Here is a 22,637-nt window from a genome sequence, read left to right as displayed (position 1 = left end):
TGCAAACACTGTGGCTTTTATTTTGGAATCACAAAATAGTATGAGTTCATGTTCACTCGCTTCATCAAGCTATTTTTGGACAGATCAGCATGGATCACGCACCATGGAGAGGACACATTTGCATTTAAGAGACCAAGATATCTATTGCCTTCCTCTTCAGTACAATCCAATGACAAAACATTATGCATGCATTTTTGGGAGATTCAGTGCCAAACCCATTATGATCTAAAAAGCTGCAGACTTGCAACTTAAGGGCTCAAAAATCATTTTGGGAGCAAACTTTTTTTTTTTACTAGTTATGTGAAAGCAATCGCTGTTATCTAAAATGTGGATGCCCCATCGTAAAATTAAACTGTATCTGTTTCAATTTGATATTATTGTTCTGTGTTTTCAGATACAAACAAGTGTCATTCATTGATTAACATCATTGTCATTATTCCAATTAGTTCAGCAGTTTGAAAGGGAAGTTGGCCAAAAAAGCACAGTGACACACTATAGTATAATGGGGCCTGTTGTGTACAAAAATAAAATGTTTTATTCAATATGTATACCTTATCTGAAGTGTTTTGTCATATATTCACAAAAAATGTGGGGTGCTTTGAATTGTGGGTATAACTGCACTTACAGTAAGACAAACATAGATATCTGAAGCTCTCTAGTGGACAATACTGGAAGTGCAGTCAGCCGTGTACGCTGTTAACACAGGGAATATTTTAACACTTTTAGAAAATCTCTCCTGGGAGGTTTCACAAGTTGATTGGTCACATCACTTGTACTTATTTTATAATTTGTGATGTATAAATCCAGACATGTATACTGTCCTCTGTTATCCTCATTTTGTCAACATAATCTGATGACTTTACTGTTTGCTGATTTTTTTTTTTTTAACCTTGTAGGACATCAGCTTAATGTCCCCTATTGTAGCTGAGTCCCCATAATGTGACTGCGGGTGCTCATGCCCTTTAAAGGTGTGTTCTTGAACTTTATTTTGACAGAATACCACGACCGCTTGATGCACCTCACGTTTTTTCCCCTCTGGTATTTAAAATGCGTGACACCACTCACTTTGCCATCATGCCTTCATAACAACAAAAGCTTGGGAGGACATGTGCTCCTCCATGTGAGTCTTTGTCCCTCCTGCCCCCCTCTTCTATCTGTCCATCCATCCATGTCAGATAATATGCTTCACTTAACAGTGAATAACCTGCATCAGCAGAACCTGGGGGCTATAAAGCCCATGAATACCCATCCTCTCACCTTCCACTGTCCTTGACTGTGGAACAGCCTTTTTTTTATATGTATAGCATAAGTGCACATGGAGTGGGCGGTACCTGAAGATCAATAGATTTGGTCAAGGCAGCCCCGTGTCTACCTGGATGTTGGCAGAGTTTCAGCAGTGGCACGTGTGAGAGAGCCTGCTCCCTCTCAGGCATGATGAATGAATGGGACTGTAATCTACACTAGCGATCTGACAGCACACACATGTGTAGACATAATCCTCATTGGAATAGTGTGTAAACTGAGCTGGGATGGTAGATCCATGATGTATGTCAGTATTTTGTCAATACAGGATCCATATCATATGAAAACAAATCCAAAACAAATACATTGGAAGCTGAATCAATGTTTTGAATTGGGTAGAATCAGCTATAGTTTAGACCAAACCCCCCTCTAGCAGCTGTGTCTGGCGCCGGGTGTTGGCAGGAGATCTGTGGGGGAATACTCAGGGTAATGTACACACACACACGCACGTGCTGCTGAGAAAATCTGAACCAAATACACACAAACGCTAAATAAGGAAACAGATGGACAAATATAGCTTGTCTAGAGTTGTGTGATAACAATATTATATAAGCAACTTGTGAGCTAAACTAAACTAAGAATACAATCAATGTAGCTTTAATAAATAAATCAAGCTGTTTGATTTATTTGGGTTCAGGAATTTGCTCCAACGATAAACTACATTTGCTGTAGTGAAAATATCATATTTCCTTTTCCCATTGACTCATTATCCTGAAATCTTTTTTCCACTCTTTATTGCTGGCACTCTTTTGTCTATTTAAATTGTTCATTATCCTTATTGAAAACCCTTAATACATCTGTCTCTCACAGAGACATCTGTGCCCATTCCCTCTGAATCTATAATCCAAACTGTCTCACTTGTTTCTCTCCCATTTCCAGGATGTGCACATACAGTCTGACTCAGCCATAATAACAGTTATCTTCAGTCACTGAGAAGCAGAGAGCTATGAATAGCTCTTGTTGTGAAGTATTGAAATTTGTAGGTTTCAGTTTGTCCAACAAAATGTTGCAAAAAAAAAAGGATGTCAGAGACAATTGCAAGAATAACAAACCATTTATTTCTAATATTGCCTTAGCTTGTGTTATTTCATGCAGCCATAAATCTCTCTTTATATGTCTATATGTGATGTGTAATTTTCCTACTTGCATTTGCAAGATATGTGTCTCACACCTCTGTGAGACTGATAATGGGAGCCATGTTTCTTCGAAAAAAGTGTTTGGTGTGTTATTAAGGCCTTAGGAAGTTTTCATTGTTGTTTCTGTCTAAACTATTTTCATGATAAGCAACAAATCAAAATTGTTTTGTGACATAAGTTTTCTGACACTGTGACAACATTGTGCTCAAAAGCTAAACGCCACAAATGATTTATTTTAAAACCTCATCAAAACTGTCTTTGTTGTCAACCCCATTTAGTCCAGAACTCAAAAAGCTCTTCATCGCATCATGTGATGTGTTTGATTTGTCAGTTACTCTTTGGTAGTTTGCATGACTTCATATTACACCTCTCTTCATTTTAGCATCTCAGCTGCCAGACACGTTGTCAGGCAGATTTCACATCTCCCTCCTGTTGCATTTGATGTCAAACATGCTGGGCTCGGGTGCTCATCTGACACTCCCTCTAACCTTTCCTCTTCATCGTGCTTCCTGTCGCTCTCAGCACTTTCACACTTTTCCTCCTTCCTCACAACTAGTTCTCTCCAAATGTTGTCGGCAGATTTATAGAGACTAAAATTAGGGGAACATGAATTTTGTGCATTTGTGCTGTTCAATTCTGCGTTTTTACATTCACCTCAGTTGTTTTTACCTTTAAGCAGCACAGATAGTTCCTCACTCAGCTTTGGTGAGTCACATGACTTTGCAGGTCAAAGATCAGCAAAGGGGAACTCTTTAAAGGGAGAACTATTTGAGATCTTAGTTGTATTGATTATCCCAAATTTACGTGGGAGAAAAGCTGTGGGTGGAGGATTGGGGGGGTGCAGAATAACCTGCCAGATGTGAGCTTTATGCATGACTAAAGATGAATAAACACAGGAATGATCCACCTCCCACAGCACCCTCTCTCCTGGTTGAATCATGGCTATTTTTGATCTTTCTGTTCTTTTACAGAGAACTGAAAGTGAGCAGGAGTTACTCTTGCAGTTTTTCTACTTCGTCTGTTACAACATGAACTGACCTTGTTTCCAGCCCTCTGACACTGGAGTGAAAGAGAAGTGTTTTTTTGTTTGTTTTCCCCCATTTTTTGTATTTGCACCTTAACTGGGATTGCTTTTGCTTAAGTGAGTCCACTTGGAATGATTAGGATGTCTGCCCATGTGTGTGGGGGTCATCCTCTCAGATGTGACACACAAGCCTGTGTGTTCGTTCATGCACAACCTTGACTGGTGAATGTGAGAATCTGCAGCACCCTTCAGGATATACTGCACAGCTTTCTTCTAATGGGAGGAAGAGCTGTGAAGTCTGGTGGTTGACATCAGTTAACTGTCAGGATGCCAGAAGAAAAACAGGAGACATAAGAAATTATTTTCGGCATCAGAGAAGTTTTAAGACCAGGAACATTCAGTTAGTCAGTTTGGCTGCGTGTCACGGTTTAGATAAGGAACAGATGGATGGGGGGAAAAACTTTGCCAAAGTATCAAACGAATAAATCTGTTGCATACCACTCTTCACATTAAACTTGTATGTGCAAATTCAGTTTAAGCTGGTGCCTCTCTCCCCCTGCTGGCTGGAAAATAGACATAAGGTTCAACATTATCACACACAAAGCTATAAAGGAGGAAGCAAAGAACTGTGCAGGAAGAAATGCACTTTGCAGATGGTCAAGCAAGCGAAAATCACACTAACAGAGCAGTAGTTTGGTGTGAGCATAGAGGGAATCTTATGATACTTTAAAATGTTTTTACATGACTTGTATGACCCAATAATGACAGTGTGTCAAACCACTCATTTCATCCACCTGAGGCTATAAATGTAACATCAAGGTTTCATTTTTAGAAAAAAAAATCGTCTTGAACTATTGAGGCGTCTTCAGAGATCCCTGGTTGTTTTGATGAGAACTCACGGCCCTTTTCTAGCACTGCACAAGATGTTGCTCTCAATATTCAAATTTTTGTACCCATGACAGAATCTCAGTCACGAGCACAGTCTTCAGCCTGTGATCTGCATTGTTGATCAATATTAAAATAACTTTTAGGGCATTGTGAGACATTGCTCAGTAAAGGACATGAGCACGTGGACTACTGAACAACCTACACATACAATTAAAGAAATAATGAGAATAATATCCCTTGGTGATTCATCATGTGTGGGGGAGGAACAGAGATAAGGACGCATGTGACGGAAAGATAGTGACGAACAGACAAAAGAGAAAGAGAAGAGGAGAAGAAGGGCAGAGCAGGTTGAGGTCACTTCCACCTTGGAGGAAAGCTCGACAAACACAAACACCCACACACATACACACACAAACATACACACCCTTTCCATTACATGCAATTTATAGCCTTCCTTTTACTCGCCTGCCTCCCTGATTAATTTATTTTGTGGTGCCGTCAGCCTGGTCGTTTTCCAGCGTCCCACACACACTGACACACCTGACTGTTCAGAGCGAGACATGCATGGATGGAGACCTTGGCTATCCCGCATCCTGCAACATGTTATAGGAGACAGTTACATAATAATGGGCTTTGTCGTTTAATTACCCGAAAGCTGCATCACGGCAAATTCACTGTGATAACGTTTCTTGGGGAAAAAAATCGTTGAGGCTAAAATTTTTGACAGGGGGACAAAAGAAGCGGGACGAAAATAAATTCAAGACTGCATAGAAGCTATGCTTGGTTGACATGTCATGTTTGAATAAATTCAGTAAATTGAGAGCACTTGGAGCATGTCCTTTTGTCACTTTGCTGGGTATTTGTCCTTTTTTTTCTTTTAGGACAAATTGCTGTAAAGATGCTTACTTGAGCTCATTCTTTCCCTTCCATCCGGAAATAAATTACATTACACAAGAGGACAAATTTAACCATTTTCAAATAACTGGTGTTGCTGAGACCATAATTCCTCTTACTCATGCAGACTAAATTCATGTTCAAATAAAAGGATGTGCATGTTTTATAAGGTACCGAGCAGGTGAATGTACTAAAAAAAAACATCCATCATGAGTCATGACCCTCTTATGTAAGTGTGCAATGATTGACAATGACCAGAAAACACATTCGTCACATTAGACACACTGCAAATTCTAATTGTAAAATATATCCCATTCTGCTTCTGCAGTGCCCAATAATGGGTAACGAGTTTCAGCTTTAGGTCCCTTATAACCATACTGTAGGTAAGTGGTACAATGAAAAAAAGAAGAAGAAGAAGAAGAAGAAGAAGAAGAAGAAGAAGAAGAAGAAGAAGAAGAAGAAGAAGAAGAAGATTGATTCTTGTAAATAAAATGTTAATTTTGTGATTAGTATAGCAATAACCACTTTTTTTTAATTTATTTTGTCATTTTATTATCTGGAAAAAGGCACTCACTACATTTAATGTGATCTGTTCATGAAATAAACTGTACACAACAAATAGTCGCTAAGCTTGTCACAGGTCATGGTCATGGCAGATGAACAGGTTTACAAGTACAACCAGCGTGTCTGTGTGTGTGCGTGTGTGTGTGTGTGTGTGTGTGTGTGTGTGTGTGTGTGTGTGTGTGTGTGTGTGTGTGTGTGTGTGTGTGTGTGTGTGTGTGTGTGTGTGTGTGTGTGTGTGTGTGTGATTCAGCAGTGATACATTTAATAATCCTGGAAAATTGCAAAATAAAAAAAAAGTTTAAAACATTTCAGTGTGAACTTCCATTAACTACTACAGGATGTGTTTCAGAAAAGAAATACAAAAAAAAAGGAAAGCGATAAATTTTGTTCATATCTTACAGGTCGATGGAAAATACAACTCAAGTGCTCGGCTGATATAAAAGGGGAATTAAACACAGATGCAAACATGCTAGGTGAGTTCAAAACCAACAGTGTCACATTCATTTCAGCAATCTCAAGATATTCTGTGATCATGTTAATGTCTTATATAAAACAAAATAGAATCAAAACCAAACACATCTGACAATCTCATGGCCAAAGGTGATTAACGGTGTCTTTATGGGATGAACTGTAGCACTGTGTCGATTCACTGTGTGTCGTAAGATGGTGGCTGAAAGCAATACATTTTTTCATTTCTTATTCAAACAAAAAGCAACATTTTATTACAGATGTAATTCCAAGCTTTAAGTCTGCTTACGTCAATTAGCTGCTTGCCGTGGTCGTGTTTTAAGAACCATGCACAATCAAGAGGAATAGTTTGTTTTTCTATGAGCTCTCAGTATGTAGTAGTTTCTACCCTAGGGCTACATCTTCAAAATCACATACCATGGAAGGATAATTGTACATGTCATTTAGGTAAATGCTCATAGTCTATTGATCCAGCAGAAACACAACCTCCCACTCTCCATTCGTTAAACGTTCAAGTCCTTTTGTAGCAGGCTGCTGAGCTAAAAATAGCCTCCCACGGTATGAGATGACAAAGCGGAGATCGATAATGTTCCTGAGGATGGATGACATGAATCTAGCTCTCTGCGAGTCCTGCCCACACTGTTAAAAAATAAGATTCAACGTCAACATGCGAGTTGTTGCCCCCAGGTGTCTCGTAAGAGCCGTGAGGGCTGAAAGACAGCGGAGCTGGAGAGACAGCGCCTGTAGAAATTAAAGTTCTTACGTAGCCCATTGTACAGTAACATCCGTAATGAGGTATTTTGACTACAGCCTCTTCTGTCTCTTCAGTTTTATTCATTTTTGGCAACACATTTTCTTCCCACGGCTATGGCACGATGACTGAATTTCCTGGGAGCAGCTCCAATCTAAGCATAGGAAACCCAAAGGCACATTTCTTGACATCTCAAAGGACCGTGCACTCTCACTCCGACTCTGTCTGTGATTCTCTCACTCTCTCTGTCTCTGCACTACTCGTCTGTCTCTGAAGTGCTCTTCCATTCAATGCCTAATCATTTTCTGTGTCTTTGGCCTGTGTTGGTATGAACCCATTCAACTTGCTGCGCTCCATCACGTACTGCGACAGGTTTGTCAGACTGATGTTTCCCTCTTTCTTCTCTCCGTTTTCTTCAAGTGGCTCCCCATCCTCTTCCTCTTCTTCCTCCGTTCTCTCCTCTCCCAGCATGGCACCACCTGCACTGGTCATTCCCACACTCGCCCTTCGAGCATCTTCGGGAATGTTCCTCCGAAGCTCGCGGTTCTTGTTGCGTCTGCCCAGTTTGGTGAGGGATCCAAAGCGCAAGTTGAAGAGGTTTTCCTCCGAGGACGAAGCTGTCTGCGGCGTCTGCTCGCTGCCCTGATGGTCGTATGACTCGCAGGCCCCCCTCAGCCTCAGGTTGTTCAGCTTGATGTCGATGCTCTCCTGGGATGAAGTCTTGAAACGGCCAGCGTCCAGGCTGGCGAACATGGCCCGCTTCTCCGGAGACAGCATGTCCAAGGAGTGAGCTCGCTGCTCCAGGCCGAGCTGACGGCGCTCCATGCTGCGGATGGTGGCGGCCCGCTGCAGCTTGTCATGGATCTCAACACTGAGGCGCCGCCGCGTTTCACGGAACTCTGCTCGTACATTTGCTTTCCATTCAGCTGCGTGAGCTTTAAACTCCCCGACCTGTGACAAGAGTGCAACAAGAAAAGGATTAGGAAAGGATATTTGGTGCAGTCTACAATGCAACAGGTTTGGCTCCCATACATGTTTTTAATAGTTTTTATACAACAATGGAGCCCTATGGCAGAGACAGATAAGCTGGGCTCATATCAGGCCTTTGCAGCACAGACAGTAGCTTACTGGTGAGGAAGATAGATTTGTTGTTGGTGTTGGTATTTTCAAAAGATTTATTGAAAATGGCAACATTAGAAAAACAGAAAAAGTTCTATTAATATTCCACATAATCTAAAATAAAAACATGTCCACTAAGTTATAGGCTTAGCCATGAATCCTTTTTTAGTATGGTGTATCAATGAGTCACTGTCTGTCTTGTCTGAACCTTGTAAAACACCTACATCTTCAACAGTTCCAACAAATGCCACCTGTTTCTGATCAGACTGACAAGATTTAAACAGCAATTAATGTGCAAAATAAGAGAACAGAAAGCCGGGGCAAGAGAAGTAGCAGCTGAGTGACCTTTCATGTTCTGCCTCTCTAATGTAATAATGAGAGGTGTAATTGAATGAACCCCACCTCCTCTTTGGTCTTTTTAGACAGCACTCGAAGCCAGTCTGAAATCATGCTGAGGACAGCCGCAAAGTACGCCAGACCCACCAAGATCCAGAACCACACCAGTGGCTTGTACCACTGCTTGTAGGGGATCGCACGGTTTCCGCCTGGAGATTGAGTTAACATACACACGTTTGGCAAAAAATGTCATGTTATTGAAACTCAACTAAAAAGAGATCTACACGTTGACAGAAGAATTGTCTGCCACATCTACCTGCGACATAGTCTCCTATTCCCACTGTGGTGAGAGTGATCACTACAAAGTAGATGGCCTCCAGTGTGGTCCAACCCTCAGTGTGTTTGAAGATGACAGCTGGGATGGTGACGAAGACGATGCAGCCGGCCAGGATGAACAGGATGGTGGATGTCACTCTGATCTTAGTCTGACTGATCTGTTTGTGTTTTTGCTAAAAAAAATTAAAAATAAAACAGACAAGCTGTTAATTTAACCTAGAAAGAAAAATGTAAAACCATGTAAGATCTTATGAGACGTCACAACAAAGTAGGAAATTCAGATGTGGTTACAATAACCACATGTAACCTATGAAATAAACATACATATATGTGATACTTGTAACTAACCCTGAATATCTTCTCAACTCTCAAAATGCTCTTCACAAAGATGGTCCCCAGCTGGTCTCCGATCCCCGCCAACAAGAAGCCAAAGAGAGGGATGCCAATTATGGCATAAAGAATGCAAAAGATTTTCCCGCCTTCCGTGCTTGGAGCTATGTTTCCATAACCTGTTGAAAAAACAAAGAAAGCACAAAGAGGAAGAAAGGAGAGAGAGAAAAAACAGAGAAATTAGTGAAGACACAGTACATTGAGGACATGAAACACAGATGTGGAGTAAGGTCAAGAGGACGGGATGGGGGAGGTGACAGAGGGGGTGGACTATCAAGAGTAAAATGAGAAGCAGAAGAGGTCATGACTTTCTTATGCAACATAATCAATTGAACTGCTTATGTAATACATTTTAGTTCCTGGAGGTAAATAAGCTCCAAGAGAGACAATAATTAGGTTCCCCTTAGAGAAAATTGCATTAATTATGGTGCTACAGTGACAGGGATACAATGAAGAAGCCAGGGAGACACAGCTTATATTGTACTGTTTCCCAATGCTTCCCATTTCAACCTGTTGTACTGTATAAATTCGATTCACATTACATCATTACAGCTACAGTATTTGAGTCTGTATGTACGTACGTGCATGATGTTTTAGTTCGAAGTACGTGAATCCACTGAAAGCCTACTCAGCGGCAAATATGCCAATCCCACAGGTAATTAAATCTCTGGACTCCACCATAATACCAGGCCAGTGGCTGTGTGGCTTTCCAGTCATTTCAAAGACAGTAGCATACAGTGCGTGCAGCTGATATAGAAACCTTAATCATTCGGTCATGATGTTCAATTTGTGGCTCCTGAAAGGAACTTTATTTTTTGTAAATGGTTGCATTTGATCAACGCTTCCATGAAGCCTGAGGGTTTTCACATTCATTTGAAAAAATAACTGTGATCAATTATAAACTGTTTACATGTTTATCTCATAAAAAAGAAAGCCTTTTTAGAGGGCGAAAAAGAACATTTAGAAACAGCTTGATATCAAATAAAGCTAAGCTTCTTCAATAATGTTGATCTTCACAGGTTGTTAAATTCCAGACTGCCGGTGTTTTGCCTCATTTAGCTCCAGCTCATGGGCGTGACAGGGATTTGTGAAACTCACCTGAGGGCAGTAATAAGAAGGAATCACCTACTCAGCTTTGCAGAGATAGCAATGAGAAAATATCTGCATCTAACTGAGAGCACAACCCTGAGATAAAATCCTTCACCACCTTTGAAAAAATATTTATTGCCAATTAGTCTTGTTTTTATAGGCCCATGCTGTGACACATTTTGTGGACAAGATTAAGAAATTAATTTCAGTAAAGATTTATATGATGAAATGATATGAATGTAATGTGATATTGCTTTTCCTCTCTGTCTGCACACAACAAGCACTGCCAGGTTGGATGCATGGTTTTCTATAAACAGTGAAGTATCCCATATCAAACAATATTCCAAACAAAATGATTTGATTATGGAATAGATAATCAGTGAATAAGTAAAATACTTTATATTGGCTGATTTGAATCTCAACTTATTATCATGAAATATCACTTCACATAAAAGTTTTCATGAATTTTTTATTTCATGAAAAAGTGTCATGAAATAAAACTGTCACTGAAGAGAGGACATTACAAAAATAATTAAGTTAAAATTAAAAACCATCCACTTTAACTCTACTTTTATGACATTATAATGAAATTACTACTATATATTAATTCTGAGAATCTGACAAGACTAACGCTTCTTGAGGGGTAATAAGGTGGGAGTGAGCAGCAGCAGCTTCAACTCATTCTTTAATTATATCAAATTTACCTATGGTTGTAATGACAGTTCCAGCGAAGAAAAAGGCACTGCCCAGGTCCCAGTGACTGGAATTATAGTTTGCGTCTCCAGTAGGTCTCACTCCTGCACACATAGCATCTATGGCATGCTAGAAGAAAGGATAACAGGAATTATAAGGTTGATATTTGCAGGTATATGAACACAAAATATACAACTTTTTGTTATCTTAGCAGCAAAGTGAATAATGGAGATGATGAAATGGACATTATCAAAGCACAAATTATCACCCAACTTACATTTTGCCAATGAAATCCATGAATAAATTTACACAGAGTCTCGATTGCATGCAAGCTCATACAACAAACACCAACATGTCCGCTTTGTGTCATTATATAAAGTCGTGATGGCGTGAAAAGAGCAAGTACATTAACCCACCTCCTGCCAATGTTTATGCATTTCTGTGTACATGTGTCTCTTGTGTACATTTGTGTTTGTGGATGCATATGTGGCCTGTGCCTTGGATTGTGTAAGTGAACTGAAGAGCAGGTTAGGACTGACTATCTCTAGATCAATCTGCAAGTCACTGCCTGATGAAAGAGGAAAAAAGATTGAGTGTGGAAAATGTGTTGGAGGAGAGCGAATGGACGACAGATGGAGAATTGAATCATTCCAAAACCCATGCATGTCCTAATACTTTAATAACACAGGAAGTGGCACTAAGTAGATTACTGACAATTAATTGAATCAGTCCAATATTATTGTTGCTCACAGTGGAATTATTCCATGTTTCTGTTCTACAGGATACGAAATAAACAATTTTCAAACAATTAAATTACAAAAAAGCATTGCATCGAATACTAATTTGATTATTTTGTTATTAAATACTATAGGCTACAGTTGCCATCCATTCTTGGCAAAGGAGCTCGTACAACAATTAAATGTTTTTTAGTTGTTTTGTTTTTTTATGAATTAATTTATGAATGTCAAATACCTGCTGGTTGTGACAAGTTCAAACAATGGAGTGATTTTTTTTCTGTATTTGAGTCCTAAAGGTGTAAAAATAATCTTTTGAAATTCAATAGAAAAAATGCACAAAACCAAGGAAATGTGAAAAAAATAACCAAACAAAAACATTTCTTTCTGAAATATGAAACATGTCTCAGAGGAACCACTGTCCTTGAGCCAGTGTTTTTGTATTTATTCATGAAAACACACCCAAACTAAAAAAAAAAAAATGCAACTAATATTTGACTGACAGTAATCCACAATCATAAAGTATATTATTACTTGCATTTACGAAAATCAAATATTAATATATATTTTTAAAAAATATCCCTGTGGGCATGCACACAAATACCCAGCACAAGTTCTGATCAAATTATTCAGATCAGATTCCTCATATATGATGCTATTTCTCCTCCCGACCAAATTTGCATTTTTTTTTACAGTTCACACTGACTAAACAGACTTTCACATGCAGCAGAAAGACCTTTATCTCCTTTTTTCAGTGTCAGCCTTTTTCTTTAGTCCCTGAGCTCTTCTTTATTCCCAGCTTGTCTAGTGTCGGAAAAACATTAAGAAGCGACAATGCTCTGCGTTGACTGCATCATTATTCTCATTAATCTCCTTCTGTGCTCCATTATGCAGCCATGACATGTTAATCTGCTATCTTGTTTTCTGTCTAAATTCCTAGTTTACAGGCATTTTATGAGAAAAGCATTTATTTTCTTATCTCTGTGGAAATTTATAGTTGATGCTCTTGGGTTTGAATAAGCACGATAACACAAAGTCACTGGGATGGATTTCTTTATAGCTCCACTGCATTTACCAACATTCCTTGTGGGATATCATCAAAACAGCAACCCCCCTTTCCAATCCAATCCAATCCATGCAAGCTGTTAGTGAGATGCACGTCCATGTAATAAAATATGTATAAACTCTCGTGACATACATTTCAAAGCAGACAGAGTGGAGGACCACTTCAACACACATCACTGCACATGCCTACTCATAATCTTGCTTGTGATTTCCTCAGCTCCATCAGCACAGCCCCCCTAATGAGATTGATTTCCGTACCTAAAATTAGCCAATTACAGTAATGCTATTTTAGAGGTTTTTAGCAGACACAGCTCCTTTATTGGGGCAATATCAAAGTGGTAATTATACAATAAACCCCTAATAACCTAAATTTGGACTCAAGAGGGAGCTATATATAGCCTCAATGTATCTGAATACTTTATGAGGAGGTCTATTTTTGTCTGGTCTTTTTCACAGCCAAGTTCACGCTGCATTAGAAATGTGGAAAATCCTCCTTTGGCACGTGCACGTTTGAGGCACGAGGATGATAACTTTGATTTGTGTTGCAGGGTGTTAATTAGGCAAATCGTGCGATGGTTTCATACATCCTGCTCTCTGCTATTTTGACGGTGTACAACAAGATCCTTTCACACATCCAGTCACCACCAGGCGCTCCTGACAGGCTCTTTGCTAATGTGTTTTCATATTCACCACTGCAGGATCATTAGAGAGCACATGAACCCACTGCAGATCTTTGTCCCTCTCAGTGTGTCTCTCTAGCCCACAGCAGGTGAAGGCAGTGATACAGCCAGCATGGTGCCTCACTTTCCCTTCATTCTTAGCGTTAAGCACTCTCATCTGCACCACTAATATCTACAGCTCAACACTGACCACCTTGCACCCATTATAACTGAACAAAAGGCTGCCAAACAGGAAGACTGAGGCCCATCACAGATTAGGCTGCTATGAATTTATCAGAACTGCTTGTGAGTTGAGCACTGAGCTCAGTTACAGTAACTTGATCTTGTGTGTAATGGAAGGAATAAATGAATCTGCCTTTGATACACATGATCCTGAGGAGTTCTGTTTGTTTTCAGTTTTGTTTTCACATTAGAGGTGTACTTTTTCATCACGCTTAGTATCATCTCACAGCTGTGATGTAACATTTCCTTTGGGCCACTGTTTACACAGTGATGGAACCAATATTCAGGTTTAATTTAAGGCAGCATGGGGAAATATTCCACCAGCAAACGTCATGCATCGAAAGTCTTAATTAGGTAAAGGCGTTGGAGGTCTTTTCATCAAAATGTACTTAATGTATCTTAAGTAAACATACATGTTATGCAACAGACCAGCTCTTGGCAGCGTCACATTGTTATATATCACCCACTTATAAGCTACACATGTATAATCAAAGGCAATCCAGGCACAGCATATACCATGTTGTGACATTTAAAGGCACAGAGATCTTCTGAACAGTTCTCACAAACTATAAATCCATATGTTTGAAATCATGCTATTAAAAATAACTGACGATGCTGGTCGTGTTCTGACGCACTTTGACTGCAGGTATCTCGATGTCTGTAAAAGTTTGTTTGTAAATAAGTGAGTCATCAATAAATGAGGCTTGACTGGTGTCAATAACAGCGAGGCTTCACATAGTGCCACTGTGTGACTCATCCCAGCGGCGCTATCGGAAAGCCAATTAGCTCCGCCGCCTTTGCGGGCGCCACAGCGGGTAGGTGGACAGTAGAGATACCGAAGCAGACACGAACAGGTCAACCGACACATCAAGTCAGCACATGCTGTGGAGCAAACCTTAACAAGCGCCCGCTCGCTAATACATCTGTCTCACGCACCCACACACACACACACACACACACACACACACACACACACACACACACACACACACACACACACACACATGAGCTTCCTGAGGTTGCCATTTTTCTGTCAACTCCTCCACCAAACACTTTGACAACAGTGAGTCACCACTGCTGTGTCCCCACGGAGGTTGGTCAGCTGAGTGACAGGCTTGACATAGCACGAACAGACCGATAACGGAACCTGTTAGAGGACCAGACAGACTCTTTGATGGAGTACTTGTGAAGCAGCGTGTCCTGAAGGCCTTTTCTTGAGACAGCAGAAAAAAATTGCCAGTGTGAGCTTCACACATAGCTTGGTATTTGTTCCCTTTTTTAAAGTTGAAGTGCCATCACAAGTCAGTGGAGAGGTGGATCAGTATCGATTTAAAGGAAGTGTTTGACATTTTGGGGAATATATTTCACTTTATTGACAGGAGGTAGAGGAGAAGCCTCTCTTCTATCTATGTATGAAGCTACAGATGGTAGCTGTTGGTTTAGCATGGCATAACGGCTAAGAAAGTGTTTTAGAGCTGCTAGGTGGTACATTTTGTTACTTTTTAATAGACTCAGGCTAATTGTTTCTCCTTTTTTCCAGTCTTTACACTAAGCTACGTTAATTAATTACGGGCAGTGGCTTTAAAGGGGAACTATGCAAGTCGGTCACTTTTTCGCTGTTTTGGACGCTTTTTTTCCTCCTCGTGCTCTCCCTACAGTTTCAGAGTGTATAATTTCACTGTCGTAAAAACTCACCACTGGAGGCATTGATCCTGCAAGATTGTTTTTTTCGGCCAAGAGACCCTCAGTGGAAGACAGAGAGTCTCCATTCTCCCCGTAACAAGTCATTTAACCATCACAGTTACTCAAAAGCTGTTTAATTAAGGTACAAATCTTGCATAGTTGCTCTTTAGGTTTGCCTTAGAGTTGTATCAATATTATGCAGAAAACCAAACAGTTTTTATACATTAAATTTGTCAAATACAATTGAGTTCTGGGAACCTTGTGAGACACATGTTACCATATGTATCTAAATCTGATCATTTGTACAGTCAACAGCCTCAATTATGATGTGTTTGCTGTTACTAGCATTGCTGCTCTGGGCAGCAGGAGGTCTGTGACTGCTGGCCTGTGCAATGAATAATTGATTCCCTCCGGACCCCAGGCACACCATGCTAAAGGTTTTTATTTCCACACTTCTCCTTAGGAAACACCGTCACTGATTTTTTTTTCCTTCCTTTTTCTTTTTCTTTTTTTTGAACAAACTCATGATAGCGCTTTTGTGGCTCGGAGGTTAACAGAAAAAGAAAGAGATGGTTCTCTGGGAGGAGAATAAATGAACAGAGGTGGGTGTGTGGAGAAATAGGCAGTCCAATATTCACTGGAGCAGTGTTGAAGATGCTAACATCAAATGGAGCCATTCTAGCGGAAAGTGGAGCACACCAAATGCCATGTGGTTGGTTCTCTCTTTGGGGTTATTTCAAGCTTTGGAGAATCAGAGGAGCCTTCTGTGACACTGACATGACTCTTGTCTTTTCTAAGACTACACACAAAAAAACATGGAAAGCACATTATTCCAAGAAGCTCCTTTGGCATCTGTATCACATGCTAGGATTTTGCTACAAATAAAACAAAACTATTTACATGGGTTACTCTATTTCCATATGATTTCTGTTGAATAATACTGATCAGACACCGCTGCCCTTTGGACCTATTTTTCTCTCGAAGCAAGATAGTCGCCCACGTTCATACACATACATTGCCTTTTTTTTCCTTTTTGAACAGCTTCTGCAGATTCTGTCTTAAGGAGAGCTCGACTGATCCTTGTCCTACTGCACCCCCTCACAAATCAAACTTTCCACTCAGCCAACTGCACGCCGACACATCTCAAATCATTTTCCAATCTCGCTTCCAGTTGTACATGTCAGCTCAATGCAATGACCTTAAATCTTGCCCCATAATTCTGGGTGTAATATCACAGAGCAGTATGAGGAATCATAATACTCTGTGTGGTGAAGCAGCTGACACTGTAAAAAGATATTGTAAAATGCACAGTTAAGTTATGATGGAATTTTCTATTTTTTTTTATGCTTCGGGTCAGCTTAAATCAAACCTTACATCACAGTGTGAAAGGTTGTCATGTTTTAACAACAGCCTGTTTTATACAGGTTCAGATGTTAGAGATCAACCACTAAATGATTAATTCTTCATCACGTGTAATAAATCATTTTACGATCAGACTGTTTCATTTTGAGAATTCAGCAGCACAGTCACTCAGTTCCTAAAATCTTCCTGGGTCTTTCAAATCATTCTTTAAATTATTTAACTTGATGCATCACACACAGGTTTGATAGAAACACTGCAACAGCTGCTTAAAACGTTACAGTAAAGAAAAACTATGCAGTTGTAGCTGTGAGCCAGTTTCCTTTTTCAAAATGTGTGGGTGTTGTTAAAACATCACTCTGGGATTTCATACGATTATTATTGAGGGCATAACGCATTCAGATACAAGTTAGTTGTGAAATCTACTCCTCAAAACAACTCACTGTTCTACTCACGGTCTAAAAATAATCCACACTCTTGTTTTTTACTAACTATTACAATACCGTTTGTACATGAACTAAAGCGCAAAGGTCACATTGACACTGACCATGAACATAACATAGGATGCAGGCAGTTATCTACCCTTTTCTCCATGATGTAATGTTCGATAACATGAAACTGCATGCACTGTACATTGTATCTGCCAACAGACGCAAAGTGTCACAGAGAATCACGGGTATCTCTGTGGTAAACAACCCTGAAGGTATTACTGTGCTTCCTGCTAAAGGATGGACCTGCCTCTAAGTCTGCTCATGACATTTACCAATCAACTGCCAAACAACCAGGGGGCACAGAGTAGGGGGGTGTATCTTCTGATGGAGCTTTAGACTCTGTGTAACTGTAATCCATTTATTGACTCTTCAACACTGTGTGAAGAAATCTATTGAAAATGCAATTGGAAATCCATAAAAATTAGCATCATTATAACGGCTATGACAACACAGTGCCATTGAAAACATGGCGAGCTTAATGCAACCCTTAATAGTGAGTGCGTTCGATTTAGCGAGAGGACAGTCTACTTCTGTGGCAAATTCAACCCACCCACTTGCACACATATTGAAGTGCTGTGTCTGCCAAGTGGAGTAGCAATAACAATACCAATCTAAACTGGTACTGACAATCATTCCTTAAACTTTCAGCGAATGCGAGAACACAATGAAAGCAACAGGTACCAATTAGAAATGGCTGAACAGGAGCCAAAAACTAAATTTGCAAAAAGATAATGTTTCAGACGCCTGTCTCCGTAGCAACAACAGCTAAACTGCTCCAACTTACTTGCATAGCCTGTAACTATGATGCATGTAGACAAGTCAATTGACTAGTGGAAAAGATCGGCACGTTTAGGATCACAATTGTGAATGTGACAAATTGTTTTTTTTACGCTTTTTTCTGAGATTTCATCTGAATCTGATGATCTTAGTGAATGGCACATGAAGGCCATGTGGTTGAAAGCTCTGAAGAAGACAGGAGGTTTTGGCTTGAAGGTCAATAACGCAAATGTTCTCTGAAAGCAAAAGCTTGAAAAGCAGAATGACATATGATATTACATCAGCATGTTTTCTCTGCACGTGAGCGAAAATGTTGCAGTACTTTGAATTAAAAGCTTCATTTGCTGGAGGACAGTGTGGGCATGAAAGGAAGTAACATCCAACCCTTTCAAGTTCATGTGATTAGCTAATGAAACCAGAATTAATTACCCTGAGAAACCCTGATCACCCCCGATAGCTATCACCATCATATAACTGCTGCTGCAAAGGTCAATCCTCTGACTTTCTTCTTTTTATCTACCGATCAAATTGAATGACACTCGGTATTATTTGTAGGATCATTTTTCATTGAATTTTTTCTTATCTTCATGTCCTTTCACACACTAATCTGTTGGTGGTGAAGAGTAGATAATAGATGCGATGTACTATTCCAAGGCTGTCTGGGTATCTGGAGAAAACAAGTAAATGACTCTCTTTATCCATTTAAATATGGACAGCATCATTTCTCACTTTCAAGCACTAACCTTGACGAGTGCCTCCAGCTCTTCAGGTGAAACACTGGGGTTTCTCTCCAGGAACGAAGCCTTCTCCAGGTTGATGCTGGTCTTCTGTTCGCTCTCGTATGGCATCTCCAGCGCCCTGAACGCCAGACCTCCACCAATCAGGTAGAGAACAACCACGATGAAAACCGCAAGCACGGTCTTCCACTTCATCACCGAGTGGAGGGCTGCAACAGCACCGTCACAGCTGGCATCCATGCTGGCCACCACGCTGGCAGAGCGGGAGGAGATGGACAGACGTGGTAGTGGACAATGACCGTTGGCCTTTGGATCACAGCCCATTGGGTTCTGCATGGTGGCAACGCTGGCCTGGACTAGAGTCGACTTCGCCATGCCAGGCTGGACCTTTTTGAGAGGGGCCAAGTTGGTCTGGACCGCCACTGGATGAGAGAGAGGGAGAAAAACTTAATTAATATATGTTTTGTTCATCTTTGTATAGGAGGATGCCAAGACATAGACAGTAATTCCTTTTGGTAAACACTGATGATGAATAGTTATTTTTAGATGAATAAACTTTGGCAGACTGTTCTAATAAATGGCTCAAGGCCCTGAATCTGTTATATTATGGAAAATGTGCAGACAGACGAATGAAAAAAAATCACCCGAGATGTTCAGGCTTTATGAGTTCAAAATTATTAGACAGAGTATTGTGGTAATTTCCGGTATTTATTTATTTGCCCTAATCTGTTAATTATTAGAAATCTTAAAATTGATAAAGGGAATGAGTTCATTATGAGACTCACATCTTTAAGCTCTTTGTGGCTTATACTTTTCAACTGAAGTAACAACAACACACGGCTTAATGCAGACATAAACATAATCTCATTACAACTATTGAAATCCTATAACCTCCTGTGTGATGCATTAAAAAGCAATTTCCCTGCATTACCGTGGGCTAATAAAGGCTCTTTGCAAGGCTGATACTGAAAACTACAGCTGTTCCAAAGCCTGGCCGCAGGAAGACTCTCTCTTGCCTCGACAGCTTTCCATCCAGACAATTTGTTCCCGGTTTTACATAAAAGCCATTAGTCCTCTGAAATGGAGCCTCAGAAGTCCACAGCCACTGCTTTCATTGCTAATGCAGAAAACTAAATCATTAATATAATGTGATGAACGCAAAACCTGGAAAAACATCCAGAATTCTGGACATGAATGAATATATTGTCTAAATATTGCATGTGCGTACACACAATGAGCCAAACTTAGAAGCATTAAAGCATTAATTTTTTTTAAAAGACACAACACTTGCACTTAAACCTTTACAATGGTCTTAGTACAGGTGGGAATTAACTTACTCTCTTTGCTGGGAGGCAGTATTCAATTTCTCTAAGAGGCCATAACAGAAGGGTAAGTGCCACTTTCAGTCATAAGGTTCTGAATTGGTTTTATGATAAATGCACAAAATGCACAAGGGCTGGAGCAGGTCAACCATGAGGTTTCCTTTAATGTATGTATTGTATAAGCAATCCAACGGCCTTCACCCCTAATGCCCTCACCTGTCTCAGATGGGAGCGCATGTAGTGCCTCTGGGGCATGAGCTGAGCCTGTTGTCTACAGCTGATTTATTTAAAGGAGGTTTTTCTTTTGTTTAATGGGATTTATAGGATATAGTAAGCAAAATGTTTACACACACACACACACACACACACACACACACACACACACACACACACACATATCCTTGTCTTGCTCCATTTGTGGGGACTCTATAACCGTAGAATCAGCACTTAACCCTCAGACAGCTATGTGTGTGGGGTCCAGCAGGCCTCCACAAAGCTGCCAGACCCCACAAGCACACTGTGAGTCAAGGACGTCCAGGAAGTGTCCCATTCTTTGGTCCAGGAGCGATGAATCTTGTTAGTTAATCCCCGTGTCACGAGTCAATAACAGCAAAGTGATGTCACAAGCTCGGGAAGGTGCAAAACTGCCTCTTTCAATTTACAGTATGTGCCCTTTAAGGGCGGTGGCTGGCTATTTTTAGAACATGAGATGAATTAGAAAATTAAAACTGAGTGTTGAAGCAGCAAAAAGACCATCACCCTACATTAATATCTCATGCTGTATTTGGTTCAGTCACTTTGATGGATGCAGTAGAAAATTGTCAGTAGATTAATTGCAGTTTGGACCAAATCCATAAAGTCTACAGTGACATTAATTGCTTTTCATCTCATGCTGTAAGTGAGTGAAATTGAGTAAATTAGCTCAGTGCAGTGGAGCACTGGCAGCTAGGGCAGTTAAGAAACTTTCACACACATTTAAGTGATCAAAAAGCAGTTATAAGAGGCCAAAATAAATATTTTAAACCAAAACTAAAACTGTGATTACCATAATTTGCTTTGTGTTTCAAATTTCTGAGGCTGCATTAGTCTAAAATCCTTTTCAACCCACTGTAGCTGCTTCACATTGATTCTAGCAAATTAAATAAGGCCTGAGTGGAAAGCAGTTTTATCTCATATTATCTGATACTATAGCTCTCAGCCTTACTCTCTGCTTCCAACATGTCTGGCTAAAGCAGAGGAAATATTCACTGGAGACTCAGGTCAGGTCAGTGAATGAGATATGTGACTCAATTCAACCACAGGAAGAATGGGGAAAAAGTGTAGATGACAAGGTTTTCAATAATGGCACTTATCAGTTACCACACAGTTCAGTGTCACCAGTTTGTCAATTTCAAATCTGTCACCTTCATAATTTGGGATTACAAAAGAATTGTTTGCCTATTTACCCATTGATGACGAAATCAAACTAAGTCTAGCCTGGAGGCAAATTTTGGGTTGATTCGTGTAGAATCAGCCCAGTTATTCTCTGTGGTACTGGACAGGTTGCAGGCGTTTAACTCACCAGCTGAGCCTGCAACACAGCCGTCAAACTAGACTGATGTAACAGAGGAGACTTCCGGTAAAATACAGAATTCAAAATAAAACCTTTACCAAGGAATTTGCTTTGAGAAGTCTGTCTTCCAGCCTCCCTGTAGCCTACGCCAAAAAATAACAGAGAGTGAAGACCACCTTGTTGTTAAAGGCCCTTTAGCCTAAGGAGACAGTCTGTTTTCATTGAAAGTATTGTTTGCAATTGTTCCTCTGTAAAGACAATTTCACAAAGGTACAAGTCTCGTAACGTCATTTTTAAGGGAACAACTTTATACGCTCTTATTTTGACACCGCTTCCGGTCTCTTTGCTGGCAGTTTGTGCAAACTTGATTGACTCCACTGCTGCTCAGCTCCCAGCAGCGTTGCCTCGCACAGCTGAGCACACGGAGGATGGAGAATAAAGACATAGGCTACTCCCATTCGCTTTGTCTTATGTTAAGGTCCGTTTTGTATGGCAGAAATAAAAAAAATATATGTGGAAATTCAAAATAAAATAGAAAAAATCTTGAATAAATGATGTAGCTAAAACTGGTGTAAACTGTTGCAAATTCGTCTATAATTCAACCCGATGCGATTATAATCCAATCTCATGTTTCTCTGTGAAACACTGAGATTTAGAGTACTGTTAAATAAGTGGTAAGAAAGCAGATTTTACCAACCTTGTTCTAGGTCCCAGTTAACTTGTTTTCTCGGGTTTTCTATTGGAAATTTCATCTCTGTTTTTGTTCTCAATCAAAACGCAAGGAAAGATGTTCAATGCGAGTGAGAGTGGAGGAAAAAAGAAAAGAAAAAAACAATCACGATGAATTCTTCTGCCACATCTTCACGTCATCTTTTCGTGCATAGGGGTGAAATTTGTACAGAAGAGCAAACGCATCGCAAAACCGCATTGTCTGCCTGAGCTGGTATCCCCCCGCTACACCTCCTTTTTTTTTCTCCGCCTCGCTCAGACGCGTGGTGGTCGCCTGACAGACTGATATACTTGTG

General features: G+C 40.2%; 1 protein-coding gene across 1 annotated transcript; it reads right to left on the bottom strand.

The window, feature by feature from the left end:
- Nucleotides 1-7,321: 7,321 nt before the first annotated feature.
- kcnk10b (potassium channel, subfamily K, member 10b) lies at nucleotides 7,322-22,364 on the bottom strand (the record flags this gene model as incomplete). The annotated part of the gene is made up of 7 exons (XM_083997746.1): nucleotides 7,322-7,978; nucleotides 8,549-8,691; nucleotides 8,799-8,991; nucleotides 9,167-9,327; nucleotides 11,002-11,119; nucleotides 18,745-19,160; nucleotides 22,310-22,364. The coding sequence occupies 7 exons, from the start codon at nucleotides 22,362-22,364 to the stop codon at nucleotides 7,322-7,324; spliced, it is 1,743 nt and encodes a 580-aa protein (XP_083853872.1).
- Between the last annotated feature and the right edge of the window lie 273 nt (nucleotides 22,365-22,637).

The sequence above is a fragment of the Trachurus trachurus genome (genome assembly GCF_905171665.1).
Source record: "Trachurus trachurus genome assembly, chromosome: 22".
NCBI lineage: Eukaryota > Metazoa > Chordata > Actinopteri > Carangiformes > Carangidae > Trachurus > Trachurus trachurus.
This window is presented reverse-complemented; position numbering and strand designations above follow the sequence as displayed.